The following is an 11,506-nucleotide window of genomic DNA, read 5'->3' as shown; positions in this document are numbered from 1 at the left end:
CAACAGCCCTTAATTGCACGCATATTCAGTACAGTGCAGCTTTGTCCAAACCGTCCATTTTTTTCATTTTGTTGAGATCAAAGTCGTGTGGTTACTGGCCTTAGCCTATTTCATTTCCTCCATGCTCACGCCAGCGACAAGTATGATTAAAAAAGGCAAATTTGTAAAAACCAAAAACATATAGGTCAGCTATGGGCAGTAGCCCTGTCGTTACCTACCCCTGATGCAAAAGTGTGAGCGCGCTGGCCGTAGGCTTCGTTAATACTTGATTAAACGTCTATGTGCAGTGTGCAACTGTGCACGTCTGACAAAAACAGTTTCAGCAATGTTTAAGTCAATTTTGATTGTAGTAGCAATTGCTTTATGCATTCCTTACATTTTAAAGTGGTATTATTCTATCAGCATATCTGAACCATTGCAAGAATATGACTTTATCGTAGGTAAGTACGTATATTTTCTTTTTTAAGTAGCAGTAACATTTCTGAATCAATATTAAGCAAGTTAGTGAAAATTAAGCAAGTTAGTGTGATACTCACAGTCACAATAACGTTGACAGATGGTGCTTTCGGACCTGGAATGATTTTAGAATATCGTTACCTTTCCAAGGGTTTCGAAAATTTGAAGTTACCACGGTGTATTCTTTGGATGTAGTGTGTTTTTATTACAAGTATCTTGGTTTGGTCCCGAAGAACTCATTTCTACCAGGCCCAAATTATCCTCATAAGGCCCTGGATACACATACTGTATCATTTTGTCATGCCTTGTATGTTGCACACACAGTACAAAAACATAAGTACTGTGTGCACCTAATTGATACACTTTCCAAATTTACAATGTAGCCTATGTAGTACGTATACAAAGTACGTATGATGCTGTGTACAGCAATGTAGTGACGTGTGCTACGTCAGCGGTTTTGTCTGCTTGTGCAGCAAACATGAAAAATGTCATCCTTACCAGCAACGTTGGTGTCTTGTTATTGAAAACTCGTGACGCTTTCTTTCAGTTCAACTACCCAGACAAAAAATCAATCGTCTTTTACATTGATTCAACGTCTGCTGATGTTGAGGACTGATTTGTTGTCTGGGCATTAATTTCAGGCAGGATGAGATTGCTTAGCTTTTGCATGTGACTTTTCCTTCCCCTAACTGCAACCGTGGAAACGAGCCAAAAGACAATAACGTTTCAAAAGTACATGTGTTTGAACATGTGTCGAAAGCAATAGAGTAGACATTCTAGTTTACAATAACTTTAGGCAGTTTGAAGCAGTGGCAAATTCAGGAAGGGATGTGATTGGGGCGATCTCCCCCCTCCCTCTTAACACACAGAAAAGAAACTTTCATTACGGTGTATTGCAAACTGGAAATAATGTAAACCTGCACATCATTGTGTTTTGTTGAAATCGCTCCCTCAAAGCATCCGCCCCTGGTTTGAAGTAGGGTCAACGTATTTCGTAAATTACATAGTTTAAAAACATTCACACAAATGCCTTACTGGCTCATTATTTGCTCTGCTGTGGCTGCGTCAGGTTTGGCTTGGATAGTTTTATACAGGGGCGTAAAGAAGATAATTATTGGGCTATAGCTACAGAATGAGCGGGCCACTTGGAAAGGTGATGGCCCATAAAGTCACCCCCGGGCCCGGGTCCTAAAGCACCCTCTTGACTGTTCTATCAACGCTTCTGGTTTTATTTATGCAAACAAATCGTTAAATTTTGATTGCTAAATTTGATCATGTTGAATGGAAAATTTAAAGTTATAAATATCAGTTAGTCAATCGCTTCAAGCAGTTTTTCTGCGAGTTTAATTTCTAATAAAAAAAAACAAACTTGTATCTAATGTTAAAACCAGTACTGCTTGTTTGGAGACAAGACTAATGCTTCGTAATCACGTTCTTGTTGTGTTAATTGTTGTCTCATTTATATTGTGCAACTTTATACGCCCTTCTGATCTAATGGCAGTTTCATTAGTGCTATTTCTCAAATTTATCCAAATGTTTTCACATCCATTCTGTTAACCTTTTTTAGTTGGAGCTGGCACTGCTGGCAGTGTGGTTGCAAATCGGTTGTCTGAAATACCAAACATAAAGTAAGTTCAGCAATTTCATAGCCTATGCAGCGTAGTCATTCAATTGTTTTGTTTAGAATGCATGGGTATATTTTTAATTGTTGTAACAGAAGTTTGTGCTGTTTTGTTGACTGAGTAAAAATAGTTTGTTAATTTATGTTTACGAACTTAAAATTTTGTGGGAATAATTGGTTGAAGCTTTGCCCCAGAAGTGCGTTGGCCGAACTTATTGCAGTAATTATGAATCGCTTTGCAAACTCTACACCACGAGGAACATTCCTTGGCTTTCCAAAAAGTGCAGTTGTGCTGTAAACAGTTTATTAAGTGAATTGAAACTTTTCATGGAATAATTTGTCGCAAAATTCTTTGTATTATTATCAGATACATTTTATTTGTTCTCTTTCTATAAATATTTTTAGAGTTCTTCTTGTTGAGGCAGGGGGTGAAGCCCCTCTTGAACCGAGAGAAACTGTACCTGGACTATGGATTTTACTCCAGCAGACTGAATACGATTGGAGATATGTCACTGAGCCTCAGCAATTCTCTAGCGACCACTTGAACGATAAGGTTTGAAAACGTTTTTAAAAGTAGGCTACTTTAACTGTAAGCAGAGGTTTAACGTTCTGTAGTTGGCGCTTTTTGTCTTGTTTCTTTTTATAGTTTTGTCGCCGTGTTAGTTGCAACCTTCATAGCCTACTAGGCCTACTCGAACAATTGTGGTGAACACATTTCGACCCTCTCGAGGTATTGTCTCTTTCTTTGGTTTGTTAACATGATAAAACATTGATGATGATATTGCATTGGTCGTACATTGCAACTAGTACTTTCTTTTCATCTCAAACGGCCTGTAAACGAAAAGCAACAAATCAAAATGATCTTTTACATGCAGAGAAGCTTTTGGCCCAGAGGGAAGATTCTTGGTGGTACAAGTGCTATAAATACCATGATATACACAAGAGGAAGTCCTAAGGATTATGATTCTTGGAGCAAACTAGGGTTGAACGGATGGAGCTATGAAGATGTTCTTCCATATTTTAAGAAAAGTGAAAAGATGAATGACAAAGAATTTGAGAATTCAAAGTATCATGGATTTGATGGATACTTGAATGTTGGTGTCCGTAGAGAACATGAAGCTGCAGATTGGTTTGTGGAAGCTGGAAAGGATTTAGGTTATGACTTAAAGCATTCATTTCTATGTTATTTTGTTTTTACATGAAATAGTATTGTTGCAGAATATGCCATGCTGCAACATGATAACTGTATCTGTACTTTCCTTGTATATTGTGGGTATTATAAGTTACGATTACATCAAAAGTTGAGAGGTGATTGGTAACTACGGTATGTTTGATGTAATCGTAAAATTTTTACCCTTTTTATCGCTTGAATGAATGTCTTGATGAAAAACAAATTTGCATGCTAACACTTTTTCACAGGATACAAGAGCATCGACTATAATGGAATTGAAGATGAAGGATTTTCTCGCATTCAGAGCACAATAGTGAATGGGAAGCGAGAGAGTGCGGCTACTGCTTTCCTGTATCCAGTTGCAAATCAAAGGTATTTGGTTTTATCACGAAGACACCCAATTTTGTATTACAGCAGAAGCTTTGTATTACAGCAGAAGCCAAACAAATGTGCAGCAGTTATGGTGTAATTAATGATTATATGGTATAACATATGCATAATTATGATATATTATATAATGATGCCATGTCAATACATGCGATAATCTTGTTGAAATCAAAAAAATAATTATTTCTTTCCCAAATCATTACCATTATCATTTGCCATGAAGCTAATGATGAATGCATAGCCTATGATTTGAGAAGAATATATAATATACACTGTGTACCACCATCACCATCATGTACCGTCTCCGAGCCGAAGGTTGGCTGTCAATTACTTTCACATGTCACGTTCTTCTGCTACTGGTTTTGTTTCTTCGATGCTTGGCAAGATTTAATATTAATTACTCAATATATTTAATAGAACTATTTAATATAGGCTAGATATCATAAGCGGATATTTTTAAAGACATTATCATGTTATTCCCACAGAAAGAACCTCCACGTCATAACAAACGCTCACGTCACTCGAGTTTTGTTCAAAACCAGCACTGGCGACTTCCCACAAGCTGAAGGCGTCGAGTTTGTTCGAGAAGATAAAACATACAAAGTTAAAGCGAGCAAAGAAGTGATAATAAGCGGCGGGGCTGTTGGAACTCCTCATCTTCTCATGTTATCTGGGATCGGACCTCACGACCATCTCAAGGACAACAAGGTGTAGATTAAGTATCATTATGAAACATACTTTGTCTTAAATAAAATGACTTGCGTTCTTCTGGTGACTATAGGCTACCAGGTTACCTCCTGATGTTAAGGATGATACCTAGCTTTTATTACCGACGTCTCGTCAGTCAGCACGACTGACTTTATCAAGAGGGCTGAAACAGATAAACACAACCTGTTCAGCAACAAATGGCACAACACAAAAACATACTGACGAAATGAATGAAGTAGCAAGAATCATCCATAACATCAGGAAGTAACCTAGTAGCCTATAGTCACCAGAAGAACGAAAGTCACTTTGTCTTCTTATTGTCTTTTATCCTTGGACGCAAAGAACAATATTTAGTAGCTGTTCTAGGAGTAGCTTAAATCCTCATGCATTGATAAAATATGATGACATCATAAAAAATACTAGGGGAAGTTGTTAGTGATTGGAAAGTCCTCCCAGATCTCTTAAGCAAAATTCTTTCTATATTCCAAGATGACTTACAAAAATGATCAATAAAATTTAGAATCTCTTTGCAGATCCCTCTAGTGGCTGATCTTCCTGGTGTTGGATCGGACCTTCAAGATCACGTGATGGTGGAAGTTTGTTTGCAGAGCAACGAAAGTGTAGAGGAGAAAGTTGAATCCTCAAACAATATTGTAAGCAATATAGCGATGAATGTACTTCAGTGCTCTGTAAGCGATGTGTCTCATAATGAACTTTTTTCAGCTTTCTTTGCGCAACATCCTTTCCTACATCACCAGTGGAAGTCCTCCACTGGGTGGCTCAATGCTGGATAGTTTTGCTTACCTCAAGGTCAACGGTGGTCAGGATAAGCAGTGAGTACAGCATCATAGAGAAGCAAACGCTTGATATATTTTTAGAGCAGTAAATTCTAAAACTGAACCAGATTGAACTAAAACGCAAAGCTAATTTGCGCGATACGGACCAAACAGCCAAAACCAAATTTCAGCTGGAAATCTATGACTTTTATACCAACGTTGCAAATAGTAATAGACCTAAATAAATTCCTGTTAGATTATTGTGGCTTTTGCACATTTTTCTCCTCTATGGAAGTCGTATATTTATCATAATTCCAATGAATGATTTTGTCCATTGGTTTCAGGTTACAACCTCCCGATTTATTTCTTATACAACTTTCTCTCAAATCAGAATTTCAGGGACAAATTGGGAACTTTATGAACAAGAGGGCTGACGTAGGTTGTTTATGACGTATTTTGTTTATGTTTGAAAAATCCTAATGACGTACACTAAGCATTGTGACGTATACTAAGCATTGTGACGCATACTAGGCATTGTTAATTCTTGCTACAATCGGCTGCCAAGAAACAGACATATTATACTAAGCATATTACATAATAATAGGATAATTTTTCTTTTTTTTGTGTTTCTTTTTATTAATATTTTAGGTTTACAATATAATCTTTTAACAGCGTTGCCAGATTTATTTATTTGTTTCAGATGTGTTCCCACGTTTCAGTTTAGCACGCCATAGCCCTAATAAGGGCCGAAGATATTTGTTTCTGGAGCAGCGTACTGTTCATAGATGAGAGAAATCAAGGGCTATAGTCGAAGAGGGGCCACTCTGCAATCGTGCCTTTAAGTGTCTTGCCAAAGACACAGCCAAATACTTTTTAGCAGTATCGAACTGGCGACCTTAGGAACTTTGAACCGTGACTCTCACCACGTAGGCTACACACCATTATGAGGTTTGCTACAGAAGTGAAAAAAAATTATGATGATTTTTCTGTCTTGAAAGAAGCGGCCAACAACATCTCAGTATCATGCTCATAGTCATGATGGCGCTGTAGTGTGCATGTTCCAAACAAAAAAATTGTTTTAAAAAAACTAGCAATTGTGTTCATAAATTTATAGCAAAGACATTGACACTTTGGCAAACTTTGTTTCAGAATCTTTTGTAAGACGAAAATATTCATTTCCATGGATTTCTAATACTATGCTATTTTCAAGTTTATGACATCTGTGATGGAAAATGTTAAGAAGATGGAGGAAGATAGTTTTTGTGACTTTAGTTCTTCCATGGTAGTAGCTCATCCCAAAAGCAAAGGAACAATTCGTCTCAAGTCCAACAACTACAAAGACCATCCAATCATCGATATACAATATTTGTCCGATCAAGAAGACGTTGATACATTAGTGAAAGGTAAGATCCTGCTTGTGAAAGGAAGTAATCACTGTGAATGTGAAGCTTCACATCGGCTGCATACCTGAGTGGTGAGAGCCCTGGTATGACACTCCAACGGGCGCCGGTTCGATGCCGCTCACGAGCAGGTGGGTGTGTTTTTGGCAAAACACTTACAGGCATGCCTGGAAGTGGATACGAAGATTGGCTTCCTTGCTTTCCCATCCATTTGATCTAAATCTTCCACTTCCTAGCGAGAGCCTGGATGCGACAGAAGAAAGCCATTCACCGCAGCTAAGCCAACATGCATCTATATCATCGGTCGCTTTCGTGAGACATTCGTAACAATAATGTTGTTTTCTGTGCCCATTGCAATCATATGCTTTATAGCCTACTGCAATTACAGACAGGCCCGGATTTAGGGGGGGAGAGGGTGCAGGTGCCCCGGGCCCCCCGACTTATGAAGGGGGGTCCCCCTACATGGAAAAAATGTGATTTTGTGTTTACTATAGACGTAAATGTGGTTTATCGCGCCGTAGGCGCAAACAATTTTTTTACACGGGGGGCCCCCCGATCTAAAAGTGCCCTGGGCCCCCCATCAGTTAAATCCGGCCCTGATTACAGATACTACACAACAAGATCCAGTGAAGAGACATGCAATCATCGAGTCAACTTTACTGCAAGACTTTAATTTGTATCAAACGTTTATATCATAAAACGATTTTTATGAGTCAGAATTGTCTGCTCAGAACAAGTGACAACGAAAGCTTGATGAATTAAATTTGGAAACTTGTTATCAAATTTGCTTGTTTTTGTCGCTTTTCTAGGTTTTCGATTCATTGAGAAAATGGAGCAAACTCCCAGTTTCAAATCACGTGGAATTGAAATGTTCTTTGCTTCTCCTGAATGTGAAGCGGAAAAGGAACCAAGGTATCTAAGTAAAGTGAAGGAAATATGACGAGGAAATTCGATTATAAGTCCAAACACAAGCCAGGCGGGAGGATAATTTGGTCCTGGTACTAATATTTCCGGATCGTCAAAAAAGACACCGTTAAAAGAAAAATACCTTCTAAAACATAGGAAAGAAAAACTGATATTAATAATATAGTTTCGGGAGAGAGTTTGCTTTTTTATACCAAAGACAGGCAAGACACAACAATAACACAGGGTTGAGCATTACAACAGTATATTACATATTTACAAATAGTTCAACATTCAAACGTTTTCGACTTAACTTAAGTCCTCATCAGGAATCTGTAAATAATTATAAACTACAATAAATTTCACTTCTTGACAGTGACTACCGTAACTAACTAACTAACTAAAAGCATCGAGAAACACGCACGGTTAAAAGCACTGGAGTGGAAAACATACAGACAGACGAAAAATTACATTAAGAAAAGGCAACTGCATGACTAAGTTACAAACGAATTTGCACCACGGAGTACGTGATACAACTAGGCTAATAAATATTGAGGAGAATGGAGGCGCCACCGGCAAATAATTGTTTGTTTAGATTTGGATTGTAGCGTTTGATTAACAACGCTTCCTGAATTTTTGTGTCAAATTGGGATTTGCCTTTGCGTAAAATTTTAAATGAGTCAGCAGAGAATTTTTGATCTGTGCAAAAAGAACAATCCATGATATGGTCCTTGATGGCACTTTTCTTTAAGTCTCTAAAGTTCAGATGCTCCCGTACTCTCGTGGTCAAATGTCTGGTGGACATACCGATGTACGTCAATGCCGAATCACACGGACATGTAAAACAATATACGACATTTGAGCAGAGAGACGAAGGCGTCTGGGACTTTAGTTGAAAATACGAACTAATTTTAAATGTTTTATAAACAGGAAAAACGTCCACATCAAATTTATTTTTCATAAACTGTCCGATTTTACGAGCAAACGTTTTGGATTCTTTTCCCACAAACGGAATGGACAAGCAATGCTTCACATTTAACTCATTTTCAGCCTTTTCTTTTTGGTTGGAATTCTCAGAGATAAAACGATTCCATATTTTCTCAAAGTACAATTTTGGATAACCATTATTATAAAACATTTGTTTCAATTTCTCTATTTCAATATTAAAAAGAGCATCATTGCAGCAAATCATTTTAGCCCGAGTTAATAGGCACAAGATCAAACCAGACTTCCATTTCAATGGGCATAATGCATCAAAGTTCAAAAACAAACCAGTATGAGTTGGTTTGCGCCAAACCCAAGTATCAAATCCAGTGGCATTAATTTTAATTTCAACGTCCAAAAAGGGAAGGGTTTCACGTGCTTTTTCGATTGTAAATTTAATGTTTTTATGTTGAGAGTTCAGCATATCTAAAAAGGTTTCACATGAGGTTTCTTTATTGAATACCGCAAAAATGTCATCAATGTAACGTAAGAACAACTTCGGGTGAAATGCTAGATGTTTTTCAAATAATTTTGTTTCCAAATGTGCCAGAAAAAAATTAGCAATAGTAGGGCCCAATGGAGATCCCATGGCCACACCGTCAATTTGTTTAAACAATTGGTTTTTATACATAAATATGCCTTCGGTAGCTAAATTCATTAACTTGACAAATACGTCACGCTTGAAAGGTAATTGAGTTGGTTTTGTTTCCGAATAAATGTAGTCAGCAATGATGTTAACAGTCTCTTTCAAAGGTACGTTCGTAAACAGAGATTTAACATCAAAACTGACCATCATCTGTCCAGAAGACGGAGAATAATCTTTTAGTTTTTCTAAAAAATGACTTGTGGAATTAAGCATATACGAATTTGGAATGTACGGTTTAATCATGCTATCTAAGAATTTTGCCAGTTCATATTCCGGAGAGCCTATCATAGAAACAACAAGCCGAAGAGGGTTACCTTCCTTGTGTACTTTTACCAAGCCGTATAGTTTACCGGGGTTACTGCCCGATGGAATCAGTTTTGTTATCAATTGTTTGTCGAAGTCTTTAAAGTACTTACGGTATTGTTATTAATATTGTTATTAATATCAAAGTTTGTTTTAACAATATTTATTAGCCTAGTTGTATCACGTACTCCGTGGTGCAAATTCGTTTGTAACTTAGTCATGCAGTTGCCTTTTCTTAATGTAATTTTTCGTCTGTCTGTATGTTTTCCACTCCAGTGCTTTTAACCGTGCGTGTTTCTCGATGCTTTTAGTTAGTTAGTTAGTTACGGTAGTCACTGTCAAGAAGTGAAATTTATTGTAGTTTATAATTATTTACAGATTCCTGATGAGGACTTAAGTTAAGTCGAAAACGTTTGAATGTTGAACTATTTGTAAATATGTAATATACTGTTGTAATGCTCAACCCTGTGTTATTGTTGTGTCTTGCCTGTCTTTGATATTAATAACATCTCGAAACAAGGTAATTTTTTTCTAAGCATAAGTTGTCTCCAAAATGGGCTTGATGCGAATAAACCAGGCCATGGCCTGTAGCGAAAAATATGCTTTATTTAAACTTCCCTGGATTCAAAGCTTCTAACAAGTAGACTACCACTTGAACCCTCCTGTCAATGTTACTACTTGAATACTAAACCTGTCACGATGTTTGAAAATTTATTGTTATTGAACATTTCATGACACCTAAACTTTGCATGAAAATATCCCGACGCCTATTTGCTATGACGTGAAATGATCCCACTGATGACGTTTCAGAAGTGACAAGTTCTACGAATGCATGGCCCGCAAACACGTTCTGACGTCATACCATCCCTGTTGTACCGCCAAGATGGGAAGAAAGGATGATGAAATGGCGGTGGCTGATGAGAGACTGAGGTTTGTTCAATTGTTTGAATTTGATCTTTTGTAATTTGAAATCTTGTTGAGACCATAGAGGTCTTGAGTTCACACACAACCTTCAGTGAGTTGTGTATTCGGTGGGTACGTTTACATATTGGACTGTAAAAGGTATTAAAATATAATGCAAACTGCAGGTGTTAGTTTAGGCTCATTGGTATTTCAAGTTGCTCTCACTGTACCGGTATTTATCATCATCGACAAGGGACGTTTTTCTGGAAAGCTTTCAGAATTCAATTTAGTCCTGCAATAATTCAAGAATCATTCAAAACCATTAACTGCAAAACTTTCAAAAGCATTGAAGTGTTCTTGATGAAAGTGAAACTATTGAAGAAACCCAGAGATTGAGATTTTTTAAGTTGTTCTAATTTTCGAGGTTCACAAGTCATTGTATCTCACCGTAGCCGGTCATTTGGTCGACAGGACGTTTGGTTGACAGACATTTTGTCGACAGACATTTAGTCCACAAGACATTTGGTCGACAGGGCATTTGGTCGACAGGACATTTGGTCGACAAGACATTTGGTCGACAAGACATTTGGTCGACAGGACATTTGGGTTAGAGTTAGGGTTAGAGTTAGGGTTAGAGTTAGGGTTAGAGTAAGGGTTAGGGTTGGGTTAGAGTTAGAGTTAGGGTTAGTTAACCCTAACCCTAAAATGAATCGTTCTGTCGACCAAATGTCCAGTCGACCAAATGTCCTGTCGACCAAATGTCCTGTCGACCAAACGTCCTGTCGACCAAATGACCGGGCACCGTATCTCACGCTCTGATGCTTTCTTTCAGGGTCTACAAAGTTCGGGGCTTACGAGTTGCCGACGCATCGGTGATGCCTGATCAATCATCCGGGACTCTACAAGCACCTTGCTACATGATTGGTGAAAAAGTATCGGATATGATCAAAGAAGATTGGAATCTATTGTAGTCTTTTTTTGCAATAATATGTGATTAATATTGTGCTTGGTTTGATTCGAGTTTCTAGCGCTGATTAATTACTGAGTGCTATGCAAATGTATTGGTGTGTTGCGGGATTATCTTTGAAGATTGTAAACTGTGAAGTAGCTCATGCTAGTATTCAACATGTATGTGCCGAAAATGCAAACGTCTTATTTGAAATTAATTATACAAAACTAAAATTTTTACAATCTATTTCACGTTAATACATGATCGTCAGAATTGTGGTATCTTGCAAGTTTGTTGAG

The 11,506-nt window shown here is 37.6% G+C and overlaps 1 protein-coding gene across 1 annotated transcript; it reads left to right on the top strand.

Moving 5' to 3' along the window:
• Positions 1 to 216: 216 nt before the first annotated feature.
• Positions 217 to 11,506, top strand: LOC145774170 (L-sorbose 1-dehydrogenase-like). The gene is made up of 13 exons (XM_082585342.1): positions 217 to 440; positions 2,024 to 2,084; positions 2,483 to 2,630; positions 2,953 to 3,232; positions 3,497 to 3,620; positions 4,121 to 4,343; positions 4,877 to 4,996; positions 5,067 to 5,176; positions 5,464 to 5,554; positions 6,330 to 6,522; positions 7,329 to 7,431; positions 10,166 to 10,285; positions 11,091 to 11,506. Exons 1-13 carry the CDS (start codon positions 326 to 328, stop codon positions 11,227 to 11,229), a joined length of 1,827 nt encoding a protein of 608 aa, XP_082441468.1. The 5' UTR covers positions 217 to 325; the 3' UTR covers positions 11,230 to 11,506.

This window comes from Aplidium turbinatum, chromosome 7, assembly GCF_918807975.1.
Source record: "Aplidium turbinatum chromosome 7, kaAplTurb1.1, whole genome shotgun sequence".
NCBI classification, from domain to species: Eukaryota; Metazoa; Chordata; class Ascidiacea; order Aplousobranchia; family Polyclinidae; genus Aplidium; species Aplidium turbinatum.
Note: the sequence above shows the minus strand (reverse complement) of the source record. Positions and strands in the feature narration are given on the sequence as shown.